Genomic DNA, 23,838 nt, shown 5'->3' with positions numbered 1-23,838 from the left:
TGTATTACAAAAGGTTAGTGGAGTGGAAGAGAACTGGAGGGGGAAGGTAAATCCTTCAGAGATCCTCACCAGCAAGGCAGCAGGTAGGAGGAAACAGTTTATGGCTTTTGAAGCAGGCACACAGGAAGGAAATTGGTCCTGAACAAAGGAGAAACTGTCCCCACCATCTCTCTGCCTATAGCTCCAACTCAATCATGCACAAAGCACTTACTGTCTTCTAAACCACTGAAGAAAATTTACTAAGCTGGATTTTTTTTCTTTCTTCCTTTACCTAGAACTGAGGAAAAACTATAACTTATAGAATCCCTCATGGAGCCAATCTGAGCTACTAATACCAAAAGAGACCTTCAAGCTTAAAAAATAGAAAGAGAAAAATCATCAAATATATGAAAAGATTCACCCTATTTGAAATAAGGGAAACATTATACATTCACAGGAAATGTACCTTAGTAAAAACGTTACCATGGAAAAGAGGAGGGAACCTTTAAAAACCTCAAATTGTAAGAGGAAATTGTATGTCCACTCATTAAACAGGAATAGATTGTCAAGAAAAAGAAATTTAGAACGAGAAAAGTGTAGAGATGTCTTCTAGGTGAAGATGAATCAGTCTGTGCATGATCCAGAAACTACTCCAAGCACAGCAAATTTAAAGAGAGAAAACAAAAAAAAAGTCTTAAGTGAGATTCAGTATCAAAAAAACAAAACAAAACAAAAAACCCACAAACAAAAAACCCCACAGAGCAAAACTAGAACACAAAATAGTAGACAGAGAAAATAACAAGACTTAATAGCCCCTGGGTCTGAAGGGTGAAGAAAACTAAAAATACTTTGCATCGGACAGAGCCAGGCTCATTGGTTAAGGATTGTTGATCTTCCTTCCTGAAAGAAAGCCTCTGGGCAAATGTTGCCTAAGGCTACAACAGAACACAGCCTAGGGACCTGAAGCTGAGCCAAGCCTTCTACAGACTCTTCTCACAGAACCGCAGAAAGATAACTGTGAACCATTAAGAGACCTGGATCTCCAAGGCCAGCTTAGAGGACAGGGGCGAGGCTATCTTAAAATTAAAAGTTTTTAGGCAGTGAGGAGGAGAGTATGAGAAAGGAAGGTGATGGAAAGAAAGGGGAGGTGATGGGAGTGGCAGGGAAACAAGAAGGTGTAGAGAAAATGGAAGAGAGTAAATGGGCCAGCGATGGAAGAAGACAAACAAACAAAATCTACTCCAAAGAAGCCTATAAACAAATATTATAAAACACGCAGAAATTTAACGTTAAAAAAAAAATCAACTGAAATGAATTTACTCCAAATAAATCTTATAGAACAGTCTCAATGAAGTTACAATAAATATGTTGAGAATGTCCAAAAACAAAGGCATGCTGCCGATAAAGGCCTAGATATTAAGAAAAATTGGAAAAAATTAAATAAGAACATGTTGATATTAATTAGATAGGCAGTTAAAAATATTAGCAATAATAAAATAAAATCACAGATGTAAAAATGCAAAGGATAGGATATTAAACTACACAATTGAAGGGTGAATTAGTAAATTAGAAGGTAATACAGAAGAACATACATAAAATACTATACACTGTACTTTCATTCTATCTTCAGAATTTGGTGGCACTTCTTAAGGTACATGACACACCAAAGAATAGTCTTAAGGTAAATCTAACAAAGTATGTGCAAGATTTGTAGGCTGAAAATCACAAAACTTTGATGAGAAAAATCAAAGACTTTAACTGAAAAGACATATCATAATCATTCATGGGAAGATTCAACATTAAGATGTCAATTCTGTCCAAACTGATCTACACATTCAATGCCAACTCCAGTTGACAAACTAATTCTAAAATTCATATTAAAAAGTAATGCAACTAGAATAGTAAAAAAAAAAAAAAAAAGGAGGAGGAAGAGGAAGTGAAGGAGGAGGAGGAGGAAGAGGAAAAAGCTCAAGGACTCACATTACTCAATTACAAGATTTCCTATGAAGCTACAGTAATCAAGACCTTGCAGTACTGGCACAAGGAAAGATCAATGTAATAGAACAGGGTCCAAAAACAGGCCCAACAAATATGACAAATCTTCATCTTATTTTTTAAAAATCACTTTTCTTAATATGTATCTCTTTTTAAAGTAAACACAATAAAGCAAAAGAAAATGTAATTTTTAAATATTTTCAAATAATGTTTGACCATTCTATTTATCCTACAGATGTATTCTCTCAAGTGCAATAAGATGTATACACACACATACACATATGTAAAATCGAGTAAGTTATATCCACATGTACTATAGAGAAAGATGTACAAAATATTAACCAAAACAAGCAAGTTGCAGACAATTTGTGTTTCCATACATGCAAAACCACTTTTGAAAATTAAAAAACAGATAATAGTTTGAATTTTTGTCTATGAGCACTTATTTTAATAATTTAACAAATTATTTTAAAAATTCTTTTAAAAAATCTTTATAAAACTACAATGAAATGATACAAAAAGCTACTTTTAGTAGAGTCAAAAACAAAGTTCTAAAGCATATAATGTCCTAAAAACTTTGACTTTATGAGGCACCCATCTCTCAGACTTTTCAGGGCTTTTGCCAAGCAAATGAAACATATCATAAACTCTCCATACTTTGAACTACACTTAAAATACCATGGCACATTATGCTAAGTGAAATAAGCCAGTCATAGAAAGACAAATAAAACTTTTTTAAAAAAGAAATTAACATTGGTATAATACTATGAGATAAAACACAATACCATGGCATAGATAAGCTTAAATTAAAATAAAATTTTAAAGATTGTAGATATACAAAAATGTAAGTTCTTCAATTCACTTAAACTCTATTTGCATCTTTTAAAATAAACTATGTTAGATGATCTATTACAGCAAATTTCATATTTTATAATTCTATTTTCTTACTTTATAGTATTATATTGTGAGGTTCTGAATCAAGACAGACCTGTATTAGAATCCTGGCTCTGTCACTACGAAACGAGGTAAACTACTCGACTTCTAAAAGTCTCTGTTTCCTTATATAAAATGGGAATAAATAATCACTTCATAGCAGTACAAGACATAATTTACATAAAGCACAGAGCTGAAACTAAACATGTTCTTTCTCTTGGTAGTCTAAGCAATAATAGCAATGTTACAGTAAGAGTGAAATTACTCATATTAAGTGATAAATACAATAACTCATGATTATTTATATTAAGAATACACATGCACTCACTTCTGACAAAGCTGATTGAAAAGAACTTTAGGAGAAAGTGGTCCTTTTTCAGTTTCTTTCATGCTGTGAAGAAACAGGAACAAGGCTGAGGTCAATGGTCCAGGACTTGAAAGTTCCACCATTAATGGATCCTTTAAAAACATAATCAACTCTATGTCAGAAATATATATTATTTAAAATCTAAGAGTTATATTTTGTTTAAATGATGACAACTAAATTGCCTCAACTGTATTAAGACACTTTATTCCCTCATATAAAAATAAATATACAAAAAAAGAAAATGGAATTAAATGCCTTATCTTAAAAAACACAGGTATTCTCATACCCTATGCCTTTTATGTAAATAGAACTATTAGCTTAAGAATGAAATCACTAATCTTTATTTGCTTGAAACTGTCCCTTAATGTGCTCTCCCAATAGCAAAATTATTCATCTACTTGATATTTGTACATCTTTATAATTATAAATTATATTAGCAAAACTTCATACTCTTCTTTTCCCCAAATAAATAAGGAATGGGAAATTAAATCACAAAATTGGTATACCATCTCCCTCTTGTAAAGGAGAGAGACATAAAGCTTGACAAAAGCAGCTAAAATTGTGTAAAGGATCAATGCCTTTTATTCTAGAATTTTTTTCCCACCAAGTTTTGTTTTCTAAAACGTTACCTTCACCAGTAACTCCCTCTCTTTACAATGAATAAAAAGCACATTCCAAATATAATCTTCAAACATTAGAATGTTATCTCCTAGGGCAACTATTATGTTGTCTCATTCACGTGTTCATGAAATACACGTAATGTATATATTTCATACCAACTATGCTTAAAAATCCACAACCTGGCTAAAACCACATAAAGGACAGGCTATAATTTTCCATAGCTTTTGAATATCAAAGTGCTTTTTGCTATGTTAAGTGAATTAAGTTACTTCAAGTGTCAAAAGTAAAATCTAAGGCAGTTTCGAAGTCCAAGAACTAAGGCGTAGTATCTCCTACTCCCAAATAAAGCATTTTTAGACAAAGGAGAAACCCTTCAGAACTAAGTGAGTAAATAACCTTAGGTTTTAAAAGTACACTTAAACTTTGAAAGCTAAGGTAAATTTGCTGATGAGAATGCAATATGGATGAATCTCACAAACATCGACAGGAAGAAGCCAAATCCAAAAAAGTACATATTATATGATTTCATTTATGTAATTATTAAAACAGGCAAAATGGATCTGTCCTGTTAGAAACCAGGATAGAGGCCATCCTTGTCAGGTAGTGAGGTAATGAATGGAAGGCAATCTGAAGGGGGCTTCCAGCTGCTGATTATGTTCTGTTTCTTGAGCAAAGTGTTAATTTCATTTTGTGAAAATCTATCATCTATGTAATTGTGATGTACGCTTTTCTGTATGAATAGCTTAATAAAATTTTTAAAGTAAGAACACTGCTGATATGTATACAAACATTAACAAATCAAATTCAGCAACATATAATAATAATAATACATCATAACAAGGTGGGTTTGTCCTAGGTTAACAAGATAGGTTTGAAAATCAATCAGTGTAATTTGCCACATTAACAGAGAATAAAGAAGAAAAACTATATGATAATCTCAATAGATGCAGGAAAAGCATTTAACAAAATTCAGCATTCATTCATGATGAAACCTTCAGAAAACTAGGAATAGAAGGGAATGTCCTCAACCTTATAAAGAACACCTATGGAAAACCTACCGTTAACTTCATTCTTAACAATAGTGAAAGACTGAATGTTTTTGCTCTAATTTGAGGATTAAGGCAAGGATGTTTGCTCTCATCTCATCATCTATTCAATATATTACTGGTGGGTCAAGCCAGTAAGGAAAAGAAATAAAAGGCATACAGATTGCAAAGGACAAAGTAAAACTGGTGATCTACACTGACAGTGCCACAGCTCCGGTCAACTGTTTGTTCTAAAATCCGAAAACCTAGATTGAAAATTCCTTCTTAAAAGTGACACAAACCTAAAGTGATCAGCTATAATATCTAATTGCCATACAGTAATCTTGAGACACAGCTCCACATGTGAAATACTTAAACTTAACATTCAACCACATTTCATATGAAACCTTTTCAAATGACTAAGCATTAACTTCCATTTAGTAGAGTAGCCTTCACTATTTCACTATACTTTAGGAGAAGACATTGGAATCTACCATAAAATTTTTTAAGGAGCTGAACAGGCAATGAATTTACAGTTTGCCTTTTAATCAAAAAAAAAATATCACCTTTCAAAACTGCCTCCTTGGAAGAAAAATCTAAGCTTACTACATTGGGCGAAGAATTTTTAGAACTCCTCTTTAAGTACTTTTTAAAAGCCAGATTATGAGCTACACATATACTCTTTCTTCCTCTAAAACACACACACACACACACACACACACGTGCACGTGCACACACAAATCAATTTCTAACTAAAATCATTATTACCAGTGTCAATGAGCTCCAGCCAAAGATCACCAGGAACATACCTACAGTTGAACAAGGTGGGTTTATTACTTGTTGCATTGAGGGAGAACATGAACCACAAGGAATCATGGGGTGTCTCAATAAGAGAGTATTCAAAAGAACCAATATAGGATTTGGGCTTTAGTTGGGTCATTTAAGGAAGAGCCTAAGGAAAGTAGAGGTCTGCTCTTACTTGGATGCTGTCAGAAAGTAGGACTAATTCTATGACTGGGTAACTCATTAACTCTTATCTTTGGGTGGCAGGAGACTAGAATGAGAATAAAGCAATAGCTAGTAAACAAACAGCACTCACTCACTTTGGCCGAGAGAGGATGCTTAGGATTTTCTAAGTGGTAGAGTAAACTTGTTTTTGTCTGTATTTAGATAAAATTATGAAGTGGACTTGCTTTGTCTCATTTTATCAGTCTTAGAGTAACCTAACCTGAAGTTAGTATTTGAATAACAGCCAAGCTATGGGTGCCAGGCCAGCTTCTGAATGTTAGAGGCTGCTTTTACTTCCTCATTAGCTTAAAAACATTATCAGACCAGACTTCGAAAAACTTTTAGATGCTCACTTTAAAATTACATCTACCTTTAAAGGAAAAAAAAAATGCTATCTTTAAACATTGTCACCAGTAACTACAAAATAGGAGTCCTAGACAATTTGCCCAAAAAATGTCAAACCACTTTTGTCTTTGCTAGTAATTTGTTTGGAAGCTATCTCAATATTTTTGTATTGCTTGACCCATATGTTCTAAACATATCTATCTTAAAGTTATGATTTTAGAAGTTTTAAATGTTTTGTTTATCTTCACAAAATGCTTTTGAATTATTTTTCCAAATCCTCTAGCATCTCAGTTGATAGACCTGAGGAACATTAAAGACAGATTTTGGCAATGTCAGTATCTCATCTCAAAGAGCTCTCATCCAGATTGTTAGACTTCTTACCAACTGAGAGTCTGCAGAAGGAAAAATCTTGAGTTTTGTACCATTTTCTTTGATCTCATTCATCAGTTCAGTAAGAATGTAAGACTGTGCCAAGTTCTAAAAGAAAACAAAAGCAAACTCTTCTGATTCAGTTATAATATTTTTGGAATATTATATAGAATATAATATTTTAGAGAATATGATTTTATGTAATAAATTACTTTCTCAAAGTTTCGAATTTCATCTAGCATAGCTAAAATTTTTAAGTTTCAAAAATTTAATTGGATACATTTTATATTTAATGTCGCCATTACTCATAGAGCCATGACAAAATACAGGGAAGACATTTCAGAAGCAATGTGGAAAAGGTATATATATATATATGACAATGGCTAAGATAGCCTAAAACAAACAAAAACAGAAATTTGTAGATGAATAGTTAGTCATTTGACAGTCTACAGGTGTGCAAACAAATACACATTAATTAAAATTGTCTTCTACATGTTACAAAGCTTTCTGGTGGCTCTTACCTGCATGACTGCATTAAAAAAGCAAGTATTTCCTAAATTCGTAATTCCTTTTACAGATGTTACATTGCTGCCTTTTCTTCCCTTTTTTTTCCCACCCGTTTCACATTTCTCTTCACAAAGTTTTATGATTCTAGAAAATGCACCTAAGTTAGAGAAAACATAACTGACATAAGATGTAAATCATTTTATATAATTTAAATATATTATTTAAAAATTAAATTGACATTTCTCCTGAATCGATGTTCCTGAAAGTCAAGAACACAAACAAAAATAAATGTCTTGGGTTTTATATCTTACCGCTAAAGCAATTAATTTTAGTTCATATTAATATAAAATCTGTAACTCACACAACATTGCAGAATAAATTCCGGATGAATTAAAAAATTAAATATAAAAGAACAAGAAGAAAACACCCAGCTCTTGATTTCTAAATATCATTCCTTACCAAAAGGAATGAAGACTCCTTGAAGAAATGGGTGATTCTTAACCGTGGGGCAGCAAAGAGGCAAAATGAACCTATGACACTTTTATTGTGCCGGAAAATGAAGAAATGCTCAAAAAAACTGATGAGTATGTCAAAATACATAGGTATCATTTTGAGTAGGTTCCCACCTGTCCAATCCGAGTCAATCTGAATATCAAAATGAAGAAGGGCACTAATAGATTACTATTCACTGGACAAAATGATAAGCCTAAACTGAAAACAGATTTTAAAATGGGGTAAAAGGGAGGAAACTCTTCCTTAGAAGAGAATGCCAACTAATAAACAGAAGAAATGATGAAATTAGAAAGTCACCATATAGTGGCAATTTTTTGTATTGTTCTTGTAACTTTTCTGTAAGTTTGAAGTTTTCAAATAAAGTTAAAAAATTAACAGAATTATAATATAAAAAGTAAAATACCTAAGTGTATAGTACATAAATGAATATTTTGAGTTTACCAACTTGTAAAATTAATGCAGATTTACAAATTATAGTGTCAGTTCATCATGTTTAATAACATGAAAACGGAGAATGATTCCTGACACAACAGATATCTATTTAACAGAAAATTTCTTTCTGAATCATTAAAATATGAAGTTTAATAGAAAATTCCCAAGTTCTCAAATCTTTTAGTTTTAACTAAATATTCTTTAAATTACTTTCAAGCCTCAGATTTTATAGTATTTTATAATTTTATCTTTTATTCATCTAATACCGACATGCTGCCCTGCATTACTAATTAACTTTTAAATGTTTGGCTGTCTGTCCCTCCAATCAGATTGATGGAGACCAGGGAATGCCTCTTATGACCACTCTTTTTCCCACAGGGGTGTGTTGTTCGGGAGAATGTACATAATAAAAATTCAACATACATGAAAACCTACAATATTAAAGAGCAAACATAGTAGACTTGTAGTCTTCTCTGTCTCTGATGATTTCTTAAGAGGAGGTAAGACATCTCCTCCCCACCAATCACTCTTCTGTACAACAGCATTAAGGGAGATAAACAGGGGTGGAGGCAGCCCTATTCTCAGGATAGGAGGAAGAAACATCATAAAGAGAAATTTCAGTCTTAGGTCCCGGTAGACTGATGTCATGCACATCCTATTGGTTCAAATATGGCTTGACTTGGCACCTTTGACTTTTGCCCCCTCTTCAAATGCATCTTAAGATATGGGGCTCCAGTATCAACCAAATGGAATTATTAACACATTTTTTCAGCAGAATTAAATGAGCTATTTCCAAAATACTTGGCATAGTAAGCACTATGTATCTTCATGAACTATCCTTCACATCCATTGCTTATATGTTTTTATATGCTACATTGCTAATATGAAGTTTGCCTTTTATATTGACCGTAGTTTTCATAATTCTTTGGTATTTCTTTTGAATGTGTAGAAACATCTTATCTCCTTGAGAAAAATGAATTGGTGGTTTCTAAGATTGTTTCTAACATTAAGCAAACCTCTTGCATGGAAAAGATTTTTCCTTCAAGTCTTTTCTCCTACCCTGTGATGCAACTAATTTTTTTTCATAAATCTTATTACCTGCTTTTCCCTTTAATCCTGTTTGCTTATTCTTTAAACATTATTGGTTGTTATTCAATGTTTGTTTTCCTGATACTGAAGAGCTATTTTTAATTCTCAAACCTAGAATTCCAAGTTAACACAGAAAAGAACTAGCAAGATAGATCTCTTCTACTGTCCTCCAGGTATTATTAGAAGTGATAAAATTATATTCCACTAGAGCTTGGGGGCAAAGGCTAGTACAATTAATGAAGAAGGTCATTGAAGTGCAGAGGCCAGGTATGGAGAAAAGAAAAAGCACAAAAAGGCCAGACAGTATTCAAACTCGCAAGTGAATATAACAACAAATGAAAAAAGCCAGTCGGTGCTTAAAAAGCACTGCACAAACAAGAGGAAGTCCCATAGGATACTGGCTGGGTTTGCAAATGAGAGCAGTCCACCTCTTCATTATATCTGAGATTCCAACTAGAGGCTCAAATCAGCAGGTTTCAGGCTCTCAGACAGCCCTTGCCAATAGATGGTTTATGGTGATTTTTAAGAGATTTAGGATGAAAGAGTAATTAAATCCAAGCATTACTCCATCTTTTAGGGCAAGACTGTTACTGATTTTACTTTTACAAAACTCAGTCTCCAACAGGTTAAGCCCATGGTCACAATGATATTTTTATTATAAATCCACTGTCATTTTACCACCTAATTTCTCTTCGGTGACTTATGCACAATGAGAAGAACTAAGATAGCAGGGCAAGATTCTTACAGATTTCGGTATATGCAACTCTGAACAAATATGATTCCTCAAAAGTATTTCTTTTAGTTAACATTCTTAATAAATGCCACCATAATATTTTTCAGCTTAACATAAAACAGAGTGGTTAGGGGAACTAAACTATATGGATGATATTAACTATATTTAAATATATAACATATATAAAAATATATTTATTCATCACTTGGAAAAATACTTCCAGAAATAAGTTATATTTTAATCTTATAAGAATTGTATTTTTAAACTGTAACATGCAAATGATTTACGTATCTGTGTACCACTTTTACCCATCAGTTTTCAAAACATCTGGGATAGCAACCTAAAGTAAACAATGTTCAGAAGACCATCTGGACAAAACTGCAGGCAAAAAAAAAGCATAAACATATGGAAAAACAGATTTTACCCTTCCCTTCAGCAGTGAGGGATGACAAATGTCAAACCTAGATACATCCACGCTTCACTGTGCGATGCTTTTCAGCACCACCTGGCTCTCCACGCAGAGCCACCAAATATGGACAGCACTGCCAGAAAGAACATATCCACAGGGCAATGGCAATAAAAATAGTTTATTTCATGGTTAAACAGCCACTTCACACAAGTGGCAAGGATCTGTTTTGCTGACTTTTACGTGTAAGCCTATGAGAACATATTCAAAATTAATTATACTATTGGACTTGAATGTTAAATAGATCAGATAATTTAACTAGAAAATAAAATGACATTTTCTAAGAACTATTTAAATTTGTTTCATTTACAGTGCAAGTTTTTCATTTTACTAAATAGCACATTTATAAAATGTAACAACTCAAATTGAATTGATCTATCAAATGTCTACTGTGTGCCAAGTACTATATGAACTATTATATTTATTCTTATGATTTATGACTAGAGTATAAGGAATTGATACATAGTGAACAGCAAGGAGATAATTAAGCCTTAAATTCATGATATCTAAGTAAAACTTTATGTAGTGTCAGATGAGTACTAGATATATCGGGGTGATCATCTCACGAGTTACATAGATGTCTATCACTATGTTATACACCTGAAACTAATATAATATTGTATGCCAATTGTAACTGAACAGGAACAATAGTGCCTCCCAAGTTTCCCATTGGCATGAGAAAAGCAAACTTAATTGGTGATTTGCTTAAAGAGTCTGAGAACATTATCTCCCAATATTGTCCCCATTGCAGAGAGATGATGAAATTGAGGCACAAGGTAGTTAGCGGTAGCGGGGAGATTCAAACCCAGGCAGTCTGGCTTTGAAATCCATACACTTAACCATTCTGATCTACTGTCTGTCTGTATATAATGGTTGATAAGGTTAACAAGTGTGATAATTTAAGACATTAATGAAATACTAGTGGTGATACGAAAGAAAAGGCCACTGATCTTAAGCAAAGCTGGATGTAATCAATTGCTGTCATTGGTGTGTGAATTTATAGCTTTATTAAAGTTTATATCAGCCCTTCTCAAAGGGTTCTTCAAAAGAATTAAGCCCTAATACCCTAGGCACCCACTATATGCAATTAACTTCTTCCTATGTATCCAGAAGGGTACTAGTTAGTGCCATCTTTAGGAGAACTGAGAAAACAGTCACTCAAATAATTTTCTATGTTCTGTAGTTCAGATGGGGAACCCCGGATTTCAATCCCTACAGGTAACAATAAATTGTTTTTTAAATGTCTAACATCTGCTTGTCCCTAACCCTAACTACTTTTAGTACTTATTTTTGAAAATACAAAATTCTTTGGCATATAACTGTCACTTTATAGAACAAAATATATTACTTTTAAAAAAAGAGTTGTTACATTACCTTCAAATGGTTACTGTAAAAGAGCACTATATTATTTATCTTCAGATATACTGTTTCAGATCCCAAGCATACTATTTACTCTATTATTTCAAAAAAAAGATACACAAAACTTTTATAATGAAACCTCTAAAAGAACCAACATAAATCATGTCTTTTTATACCAAGAGCATAAATTTAATGAATTTAACAGATGATAATATGCTCTTTAATATTTTATGCTCCTTAAGCTTACTTTAAATGGCATCCCAGTATTAAAATTACAGGCCAAATTTATTATTTTAGAAAAAAACTTGTTTTTATATTTTCTGTCCAGCCTTACTTGCCCTAAGACTCAGCTTAGGTGACATTATTTCACCAGGAATTCCTGTGTTCTGTAAGTATTTACAGAATACTTACATGACATTTACAAGACTATCAAAGTGACAAATGAGCCTTGCAAGAGAATTATCGACCCACTTTTAGCAATACATATTTTTGGGTGGGCCCCACGAGAGTTTTCATGCTCTTTTTCAGTTGTGTTATATATGACCTTTATATTATATTAGGATTTTATTTGTTGTTTTAGGTTTTCTGGTATGTGTCTGTAGGGGAGGATGTTGAGGGATTTTTTTTCAAAAAGCAAATGCTAGCTAGCATCAGATGTGAAATCTACACAGCTGTAAGCATTCTTCTGGGAACCTGCACTGGGGTTCCCTCAACTGCTTAATGCAATTACCTAAACCAGTCATGTAGTATTAATGTAATTTGCCCATTTCCGCAGCTGAAAAGAAGTTTAAGCTTTAAAAAGGAAAAACTTGCTGCCCCACTACTCCTCTACCTTGGAACCAAATAATTACCTTACTTGTTTATTCTCAAGATTCCACTAACTCCTAGTTAACTATTAGCCTTAGAAATCTTTATTTGATCATATAAGTTGATACTGCCACATGAATGGGGAAATGCACATAAAGTAGCATGCCTACTATCTCCACACTACAGTCAAGAGATGTCTCTCTCTATATATGTTTTTTAGGCGAGGCAACCCTTGGTTGACCACACAGATTGCAAGGACCTTGTTAACTTACAATCCCTTATTTTTTATTTTTTATGCCTACAGCACCTGGTCTTCCTAGGTGGTCTCCCATCCAAGTCCTAACGAGGCCCAACCCTGCTTAGCTTCTGAGATCAGACAGGATCGGGTTTGTTCAAAGTGGCATGACCGTAGACAAGAGATGTCTCTAAAATACAAAACTTATCATCCACCTCTCTGCTTAAAATTAGTGGTTTCTCACTGTCTGCAGTATAAACTTTAAATTTACAAGTCACTTTAATATCTGTTCCTCCTTACCTCTAGTCTCATCTGTCACCATTCCCCAACACCATAAAACTCAACCTTGCAGCACTATAAAATTCCCTGAAAGTATCAAGCTCCCTCACTCATCAATAAGCTATTTCCTCTGCATGGAACACATGCCTTTTCTCTCTTTGCCTAGCTTATTTCTAGGTATCTTTCAGCTCTTGGCTTAGAAGGCATTCCTCTAAATAAAATCTTCCTGGCTCCTCCATTCTATGTTAGATACTACTCCAAAGTGTTCTCGCAGTCTCCTGTACTTGTTCCATCACAGCACTATTTCAACAAGCAATTATAAGTAAGTGTGATTTGTCAATATTCCTCACTCAACCAATAGATCAATAATGGCAGGAACTGAGAACAACATCTCATTCACTACTATATTTTCAACATAGCACAGTATCTGGCACAAGGTAGAAATGCAAATATTAAAAGACCGAATGAATACATAAAATAAATTTGATATTCAGTTTTGTTTTGTTTTGTTTTTTTGGTGAAAATGCAAAGCTTATCTACTTCCTCAGAAAAAAACGCATTACATACTAGTTCAGATCAATTCAGCAAGTATTTACTGCTTAGCCATATAGGAATCAAAAAGACTATCAGCAAAGGTACATATAGTTTTATAAATAAGACACATAAACACATGAAAGCTAAACATCACAAAACCATATGTTATCAGATTCTAAGGTATGCTACATAGAATAAAACAAAAGATTGGGAAAGTGTCCTTGAAGCAGGATTTGAGCTGAGTCTTAGGGCAAGAAGGCTGGACAGAAAATATAAAAACAGAAACGTGCTAGTTCAGCAGTTCTGAAGACATTATCCTCCTTTCAGATTCTTAAGGTCAAAAGAAGTTTCTAGTAAGTCTAAGATCTTATTTTTTTTACTTTCATTCATTCTCAATCATAGAACACAGTTTTCTAGAGGCTACATGCCATGTGATGTCACAAAACTGAATGCAGTACATATGAGAATCCAGCTGTCTTCTATTAAGCCAGATATTAAAGAGATTTGTAAAAACAAAACAAAGGTACCTATTATTATTTTGAAAAATAGTTATCTCTTCTTAAAATGTTATTTGTTAACATGTCATGAAATTATGCTATTTTTCAGTGAATATTTTAATTTTTTAGTTTTAATTTCTAATATGATAAGTATTGATATACATAACCTAATATCATACATAACCTAAATATTGATATATATAACATAAGGCTGTTTAAGTCCTCAATAATTTTTTAAGAGTCTAAAGGGCTACTAAAGCAAAAATTCAGATCACTGAGCTAGTTGTTTTTAAGAGATGGATGAGACAATACCCTATATTCTCTGTGTAGAGAAGCTGAATTGGATGTATTAGACATGAAATTAACTCTGGTACTGCATACTTAAGAACATGTTTAAAGTATATGTTCAGGCTTTCCTCTCAGTAGTTATTTTTACTTAGAGCAAAATAGAAAAAGATCTTTTTATAAAAATATTTTTAAATCATTCTTGTCCTCCCACCTAAATATAATACATAGTTTTGTATTCTTTTTAAATTACCATAAACAGAGATTTTTACATTTCTACAGTCTTCACAATTATCATTTAAAATAGCTGCATAATCATATCCAACATTACAATTTCAATAGCAAATTTCACATTTGATTTTTAAAGTATTTTATAAAAATATACTAAAGCCTCATGTAAGAAAGAATACAGTAGATTACTATGCACCCTGCCCCCCCCAAAATCTTCCAGAATGCCAAGGGAACTTATTTTAAATCAAACTTGCCTGAAAAATCCTGTAGCTTGGATCACAAAGATAGCCACATTATGCCCGAGAACTTCTGGAAACTTTGAATTCAGAACTCAGTCTCTCTCTAGCTTTGAAAGTTTTACACTCTCAAACCCCTTCAAGAATCTGTTTCCCACTATTCCAGGAGCTGCCACCCCTGGTTCCCTAAACACAATTAAAGCCTACATTGGTTCTTCCCACCACCTGAAATGTTTCTTCTCTCATCTCAATCTATCCAAAGTTGACCCTTTAAGGGTCAGCTTGAAAGCCTGCTTATTTTAGATTCCTTTTGCATTTTTTTAAAACTAAACATTACATCCCACTTTGGATATCTAAAGAACTTTGTTTGAACATCTCTCAAAATACAAATTTTATTCTGCTTACATTAGCATCACCTTTTTATCTCACACCTTCTTTTAGACCTTAAACTTCTTTAGGGCAGGAACTGTCTTATCAATCTCTATTCCCTGAAGCAACATGGGAAAGAAGAGAAAGTGCTGAGGAAAATGAGGCTGAGACAAACACATTGTAACCTGCCCTGGGTAACATAGCTAGTGATTGATTCAAAGAGTCAAATTTGAATGGCAGACTCCTGACTCAAAGTCCATGTTCTTTTTCCGCACTATTCCATGCTTCCTACCTTACATTCTTTATAATAAATATTTGAGAAATGTGTAAAATTGAATGGAATTAGACTGGCTTTGCTCTTAACCTGAAGGAACCTCTAAGATTAAAAAAAAATAAAGAGAAAAAAATTTCAACAATTGTACTTCTGCCACCCTTGATATCATATCCTTACGTATCTTTTTATTAGGCCAACAAAACAAATTTGATGTGCAGTTTTCCAGAGACAGCACTGAGAACAACATCTGAAGTCTTAAATGTCTTTCACTGTTATATTATCCTTATTCTTTATTTGAGCACAGTTGGAGCTGTAACTAGTATGCCTGGGACAGAGTAAGATTTCAGTAAATGTTTGATAAATAAATAAATGAATGAGTGATAAAATGAATCATTTCTTTTAACGTCCAGGAACCTGAGTTTACCTCCTTCTCCTTCAGTTCCTCCTCCAATTTCTTCACCATAACTGTCTCAAAGCAACAGCTAACAAAAACAATTGTATATTGAGCTATAAAAAATACAGCTGATCATTATATTTTTTATATAATTTTTTGGTTTCTGATGCCAATTACTAAGCAGTTCAATTCTGCTCCAAAGGAATTTCAAAATTATCATGTCCATTCACTCCCATTCACCTAGTTACTCAATCAAAATCCTCAGGTTTGTACTTGATTCCTCCCACTCTCCCTCACTCATTACATCTTAATCCACCCACTTCCCACCAGTGCCTCTACTTACTAGTCCCTCACCTTCCCTACCACAATAACCTCCTTAACGATCTCTCCACTGCCACTCTTAACCCCCAACAGTCCACTCTTCAATAGCAATTAGAGTCATCTTGTTTTTAAAAAAGATAAAATAACTGTTACTCCCGTTTAAAACTTTAACAGCTTCCATTACACTTACAATAAAATAAATCTTTACCAAGGAATTCTTTACAGTATCCTTCATGACCTCCTACCCACCTCTTAACTTCATCTCGTTTGAGTCTCTCCCAGCAAACCACGCTCCAGCCACATTGGCCTTTCTTGATCACTGTGACCACTAGATTTATCATCTATCACTGCAATCTGTTCCTTTCCTTTGTAGCACTTATCAAAAGTTATTATATATTTGCTTATTTTTTCCCCCCCACTATACTCTAAACTCCAAGAGGGCAAGATAAAACTATTTTTGTTTTACCACTACTGAATAAAGTATAAAGCCTGGCATATGATAGGCACTTAATATATTTTAATGAAGAAACTGCTTCCCTCTTACTCTTAATTTATATTCACATGTATTATATATTGCCTATATGTTAGATAACAAAGTATATAATCAACCAAGTATATAATATACAATACATTACTATTGTATGATAAAGGATTTGGCTGCCCTTTGTATTGGGTTCCTGAGAAGTACCCTCTAAATCCTTGGATTTCTAGAGTAACTGGAGTGTCCTTTTTTTGTTCATCATGGGCCCCTTGGACCACACTTGATAGTTAATGTTAACAAAGTGTCTTTTTTATTTATTGTGGGTCCTAGATAGGTTATGCCAATAAAATGACTCAGGATGGGAGCTTGCTATGCCAGAAGGACCAACCATGTGATTAGAAGGTTGGGGTCTGGAGACTGAGGTAAATCATGTGGCCAATGATTCAGTCAGTCATGCTTATGCAATGAAACCTCAATAAAAACTCTGGACACCAAAGCTCCAGCGAGCTTTCTTCTTTGCTTATTAACAATAGTCTGTAGCAGTCTGTGTGTATTGTTACACATTGATGTGCCAGGAAGGTGATGTATCCTGACACCACAGGAAGAAGATACAGAAGCTGCATGTTTGGGGCCTTCCCAAAGCCACCCTATGTGTCTCTTCTTTTGGCTGATCTTGATTTGTATCTTTTTTTTTTTCCTATAATAAAACCGTAATTGTAAGTATAGCATTTTCCTGAGTTCTCTGAGTCACTGTGGCAAATTATTGAACTTAACAGGATAGTGAGAACCCCTGATTTTATAGCCAGTTGATCAGAAATGTGGGTGGCCTGAGAACCCCTGAACTTGAGGATAGTGTATGAAGTAAGGGCAATCTTGTAGGGGCACTGAGCCCTTAATCTGCAAGGTCAGCCTAATTACAGGTGGTTAGTGTCAGAACTGCACTACAATTACATAACAAATAACAGATGTAATTTCATAACCATGTGTTTGGCATTACGCAAATATTTTTACGTACATAATTTCTAAATCTTTAGAAAACATTTCTAAGGCTCACAACAACTGTATATGGTAGAATTATTATCCTATTTTTTTAAGTAAGGAAACTAAAGCCACATGGACAGTAAGTAATTTAGGTGGAGCCTAAAGTCAAACTCAGCATTGACTAAAAAGCCCATTATCTAGTCACTACCCTCACCAGCTTCTCATTACTGGTTATATAAATACAATACATAATAGCTACCTAAGAATGCATGGCACTCCTACTGAGAAGTGACAGGAACATGTAAAGTACTCTTTATGAATTTATGAACTCTTTATATGAAATATAAAATACTGTACTTTAATATAGATTTCTTTAGCAATTACTTAACTTACTTGTTTGTGTTTTAGAAACGTGTTTCTGAAGAAAATCAACTATCTGAGCCAAAACCTTCTTATTACAATGTGTTGATAATTTTTCATCACACTCATAACACCTGAAAAAATATAAAATTTAAGCAAAAATTATGAAAGTATCTTCAATAATATTTCACATCAAGTAATAAAGTTGACATTTATCTACTTTTGTCTTTAAATTATGGGAATAACGGAGCTACGAGGCACCAAGTAAGTCTAGACAAATAAGCAGGGGACAGTTCATAAAGAGCTTTCTCACTCAAAGGTCTGGTAGTTTTCCTAAGAGTAATGGAATGCCATGAGGGGTTTTCAAGCAGGGGAATGATATGATCTAATTTACATTTTAAAAACAACACTCATATCAGATTGGAGGGAATCAGGCATAGAAACACATCAGTGTAGAAGCAGTGGATCTAGAGAAAATTGAATAAATTTATTTTATATATTTTTAGGTATAAACGGTAATGAATTAGATATAAAAAATAAGGGAGAGGGAAGTGTCAAAATAACTGCCATGTGAAGGGAAAAGTGGATGAAGGTCTGTCAGCGACTCTCAAACAAAAGCAATTTTACACCCCAGGGAACATTTGGCAATGTTTTGAGACATTTTTGTCACTACTGGTGAAGCTGCTACTGGCATCCAATGGGTAGGGGCAAGAGATGCTGCTAAACCTCCTACAATGTACAGGACAGTCCCCTCACAACAAAGAATTATCAGCCCAAAGGAAAATAATAATAAGAATAAGAAATCCTGGTTTAGATGAAACAAGACTAGCTGTGAGTTGGTAATGTTTAAAGCTGGGTGATGGGTACAAAGGAATTTATTAGATCATTTGTCTATTTTAGTTAAAAGGTTAAAAAATAAAATAAGATAAAAAGAAGAAAATAACTGCCAGGCTTCTGGCTTGCATACTTAAGTGACAGAGGTTCCATGTATAGAGATGGAGAAGACTGGACAAGATAAGTGTTTTATTTAGTTTGAAGCTTATTTGGGAAGTGAGATTCAAGGAAGAGATTTTCAAAATTCCTTTCTGAAAAGCACCTTCCTTTTCAGAAAATTACCTTCCACTATGTTTACTCATTAGTAAATACAGTATTAATAAAGGCTTCTGTATGTTATCATTACCTATTCTTTATCTTCATGGGATCCAATTATCAAATAAAAATATATGTTAGAAAGCAATGAAAGTGTTTATAAATGTAATGTGTTGTACCAACACTACCTTAACATATTCAATCTTCTTACCTATAACTATCAGGGGTTCTGGGATCAATGGCTGTAAATGGGTTCTTTTTCTAAATAGTACTCAAATTCAGTCAAATATTCACCGAGTGTCCACTCCATCATTTGCACACAGAAATAGATACATAGATAAATCCATAAAGGAAATGAGTCATAGAAAACGTTCCCAAAACATCTTTTCCAACAGACGATGATGTAATTTAAACAATGTAATTACAGTTACCAGGCTTACATTATAATAGGTGATCAATATTTACTGATATAACTATTGTCAAAAATAAAAATATAATTGCTCATTTGTAAAATATTGAAATGTCAAGAAATTTTTACTAACATTGCAATGTAATGTTTACTTATTATAAAATACATTGTTATAACTTTAAGAGTACAAAAAGAAAACATAAATAAAAACTACACAATGGCAGTGGATTTGGAAAAGACAGCTCAAAATAACTTAAAATTACTTGTTTCCATTAGATATAACAAAAAAAATTATTGGAACATTTATTATATGCCAGGCACTGTTCTAAGTGCTTGATATGTATTTTCTGGTTTAATTCCTCACAAAAATCAAAGAAGTATCATTGCTTTAAAAATAAATAGCTTTACAGAAGTATATTTTCTTTTTATAGATGAGAAATTGAGACACTTGAAAAGCTATTAATGCTTAAGTAAAAGTATACTCATGTATACTCAGTACCTCACAACTTTGATTAGGCATAAGAATCACCTATGGAACTTAAAAATACAGAAACCCTGAATTAATAGGGGACCCCTGGCACCTAAAGGTTAATTCTACCTGTGTGATTCTGATGTAAAGTCAGAAGAAACCACTGTGCTAATAATTATTATCTACTAAGCAGTATTAAATCCACTATCCAGCAACACTTTGTTAACCATAATCAAATCTATATTTCTTTATTTTTTAGGTTTTTCAGGTTTTTCTCTAGTTCAGGCTAGCCTCTTTAATTCAAATTAATGAAGTTTTCTACTGAAATTATTAAACTTTTTAACATTTAAGAATTGAATGGAGAAAAATAGTCACAATATTTAAATTTCTATAAATGTATAAAACAAATTTGAATTTCTTCCTTTGAAAGGGAAATAATTCTACAGATATAGCTTATATCTGTAGCTTAAATTATAGCTTAAATTATAGCTTAAATATAGCTTAAATTATTTTCTTTTAATATAAATCTAACACATTCACTCACAAATGCAATAAATTCATCGTCCTTATAATGAATGCCAAGTTATACATATAAAAACAAAATTATAAAATCGATTAAACTAAAACTAATAATACTAATTCATTATGTTAGGTAAAGATTTTTTGCTGAAATTAAATCATGAAATTATCAGACCATAATTATGGCCCTAAGAGCTAAAACAGAAGTTTTGACACAAGTTCAGTTGAGATGAGCCTATTCTACCAGGTGCTACTCAATTCCCCCACCACTTTTTCTATTTTAATGGTCCTCAAACTGTGGTTCCCAGACTAGCAGCATTGGCAATACTTGAGAACTTGTTAGAAATGCAAATTCTTAGGCCCCACACCAAAACTATTAAATGAGAATCTCTAGGCCTGGGGCCCAGCAGTCTATTTTACCAAGCCCTCCTTATGATTCTGATGTGCCCTATACTTTTAGACCACTGCTTCTATTCAGACTGCGGAGAAGTGTTTATTGAGCTGCCACACTGGGCATCATCCCCCACTTCCTTGGTTCCAATGCATCATTTAATATTAAGTATCCTCTGTTCTTTCCTCATTCTCCCTAATACGTGGGGCCAACGACAACAAAAACACAAATGCAGCAAGCACCTGATCCTGTGGCTGAATTAAATTATAAGATGATGATCTCTCCTATACACCAAAACATCTTTATATTAATTTTAGAGCCCTGAAATGAAAATACAAAGTTAAAATGTTTCTGTCTTAAAGAAAACTTGAAAACTCCTGAAAATTCATTCAAGGAACCCTAGGAGTTCACAATTCCAGTTAGAAAGTTTTTGTTGTAAAATACAAGAAAAGGTTTTCAATACAGTGTCCACTTATACCCCTGAAGCAGTGTGCGATCCTGGTAAAAGACAGGGAATCAAAAGTCTTTTCCGTGCCTAGATTTCTGCTTTGTAATCACAAAAATGTAAATGATACTCAGTGTCCTTACACATAAAATGAGGGAACTGGGCTTGATTCCCAGCTGAGCTGACATGGCAGAATCACCTGAGAAGTTCCCTTTCCCCTGTAGAGAATCACCAAACCACTTGACTGCCTGGAGTACCTTCCTCCTCTAGAACTCTAGGATTCTGTATTAGCAAGTTCATTACAAAAAACCAACAAGCAAGAATTTTTCTTGATTGTACAAGGAAAATGTTAAAGAAAAGTAGAGAAGTAACTGTTTTTTTTCTTATTTAAATTTTATATTCATGGGGAATGTTAATTTTCTTAAATTATTCCAATTTAAAGTCAGACGACAAAGCATAAGCTGCTATAACATCTTCAAATATTTTACCTATAAAGCTCAAAGAAAAAGATATTTTTGTAGTGGACAAAAGTACTAACAAAATTTAACTTACCATACAATCCATGTGCTCAGACTAATTATAATACAATGAAGCTCTGTTCTCCAACTCTTGAAGTGCTTCAATGAATGCTGGCTGTCTGAGTTTTTACCACAACCCTAAAGAGGAACAGAATGTTATTTGTATGATTTATGTATAAATTTGTTTCAAGTTAACTAAAACTTAAATCATACTCAAACTCAAAAAACTTCTAAAACACAACTAGGTAAAAGGCAGGTCTAGATATGAGAACTACTGTGAGTGGGCTTGATTCCCTTTCAAGTTTTTATAAACCACACAATTACTTTCTTAACAAAACATACCTTTACCTTAAGTATTTCTAAGCTCAGCCTTGGAGAGTTCTATCTAAACATGGAATAAATTTATCTTAAGTTCTAAGCATTACTAATAGTCCAACTCAAAATAAGCATTTAAATACTTAAAAGAAAAGTACTTAAGACAAACTCACACATAAAAAACATTTTCTCACCTGAAAACCACACTTGAGGCACAACCAAATATCAGAAGGAAGTACTGACTGCCCATGACAGAATCTTCTTTCTTTTAAACATTCTGAGCAAACTGACCACAGATTCTCAGCTATTGCTTTTTTCACATGATTCACATTGATAGCATGACTTACATGTTGGCAAGTGAAACCTACTGAATAAGACAAAACAAAATTTGAACATTTTCTTTGCTAAACCAAAGTTCTAACATCAGTAACGAAAAGCCACTAACATTAAAATGCTATAACTAAAAAGCACAGAGATTTAAAAAAATAACTCACAAGGATATATACTGCATGATTCTACTTATAAAACATTTGTGAATAACAGAATTAAAGAGTGGGAGAACAGATTAGTGGTTGCCAGGGGCTACAGAAGGGGGTGCTGCTATAAATAGGGTAGCACTTAGGGTAGTGATGTTACCCAGGGGCTACAGAAGGGGGTGCTGCTATAAATAGGTAGCACTTAGGGTAGTGATGTTACAGGCAAGTATCCTGATTCTGGTGGTTATAGAAAGCTACCCATGTAATAAAACTGCAGAGAACTATACATGCACACACATACGAGTGCATGTAGAGCTGGTGAAATGTGAATAAGCTCAAAGGAATGTACCAATGTCAGGTTCCTGGTATTGATATTGTTCTACAGAAATACAACATGTTAAATCAGGAGAGGACAGGTGAAGGATGATGGGACCTCCTTGCATATTTCTTTGTACCGTCCTGTGAATCTAAAATTAGTTGAAAAATAAAAATAAATAAAGGAGATTATTTATTGAGTAGCTACTATATGTCAAGCATTTTGAATGTATTTTCTTCCATTAAGATACACGGGTAAAATCTTTTGTATAGACTAGTTCTGCTATGATGCTATTTTCATCATTGTTGGGAGAAAAGAGAGTGAGAAGCAGTGACGTCATTTATAGGAAAAAGAATTTTCAGAATTCTCCTTAATGAATATTCTCAAATAACAAATGATTTTTCCTGGTCCTTAATGAATTACTCTTTATAACAGATTCGTACTGTGTGCATTGTGTGGTGACAAATGACCAAAATGAGCAAATATGTTTTTAATTCTTCAAACAACTGTATTCTTCTCCCAAGAAGACACTTTCATTTTTCCCCAAAACATGAACACTTCAATTACTTCACCTGCAATATCCCAAACACCAAACCTGCCCAAATCAACTACCTGCAAAATCACACAAGGAGACTGAGTAACTTGAAGAGCAAACAGGAGTATGTATATTTCAACTTTCTCCACTTTCCTTTCTAAATGCAAAGCATTTCTTTTCACCTACTAGTTAACTAGAGAGAGGCTGAGCGTTACTTCCATTTCATCCTGAAGACTAGGAATGTGATTCCTGACAAGCTATTTATAATGAAATATAATTTTAACAAAAGTAATATGTAAATCTGATAAAAGATGCAAACTTCTAATTTTAC

At 33.4% G+C, this 23,838-nt stretch overlaps 1 protein-coding gene and 1 pseudogene across 7 annotated transcripts in view; both read right to left on the bottom strand.

Moving 5' to 3' along the window:
* USP45 (ubiquitin specific peptidase 45) overlaps positions 1-23,838 on the bottom strand; it is a 62,059-nt gene that overhangs the window by 31,492 nt on the left and 6,729 nt on the right. For 2 of the 7 annotated variants that reach the window (XM_006926275.3, XM_006926276.3), the window contains exons 3-8: positions 22,375-22,547; positions 21,900-22,003; positions 18,059-18,159; positions 7,164-7,306; positions 6,655-6,750; positions 3,236-3,366 (exon numbers count right to left, since the gene is read on the bottom strand). In XM_006926275.3, coding sequence (XP_006926337.1) covers positions 3,236-3,366; positions 6,655-6,750; positions 7,164-7,306; positions 18,059-18,159; positions 21,900-22,003; positions 22,375-22,547 — 748 coding nt within the window. Of the gene's footprint in view, positions 1-3,235; positions 3,367-6,654; positions 6,751-7,163; positions 7,327-18,058; positions 18,161-21,899; positions 22,004-22,374; positions 22,548-23,838 lie in introns of those variants that run through there. The other 5 variants (XM_025042634.1, XM_025042636.1, XM_025042635.1 and 2 more) reach the window with 5 other exon arrangements.
* Positions 12,844-12,962, bottom strand: LOC112474875 (annotated as a pseudogene).

The sequence above is a fragment of the Pteropus alecto genome, unplaced genomic scaffold (assembly GCF_000325575.1).
Source record: "Pteropus alecto unplaced genomic scaffold, ASM32557v1 scaffold7, whole genome shotgun sequence".
Lineage (NCBI taxonomy): Eukaryota > Metazoa > Chordata > Mammalia > Chiroptera > Pteropodidae > Pteropus > Pteropus alecto.
This window is presented reverse-complemented; position numbering and strand designations above follow the sequence as displayed.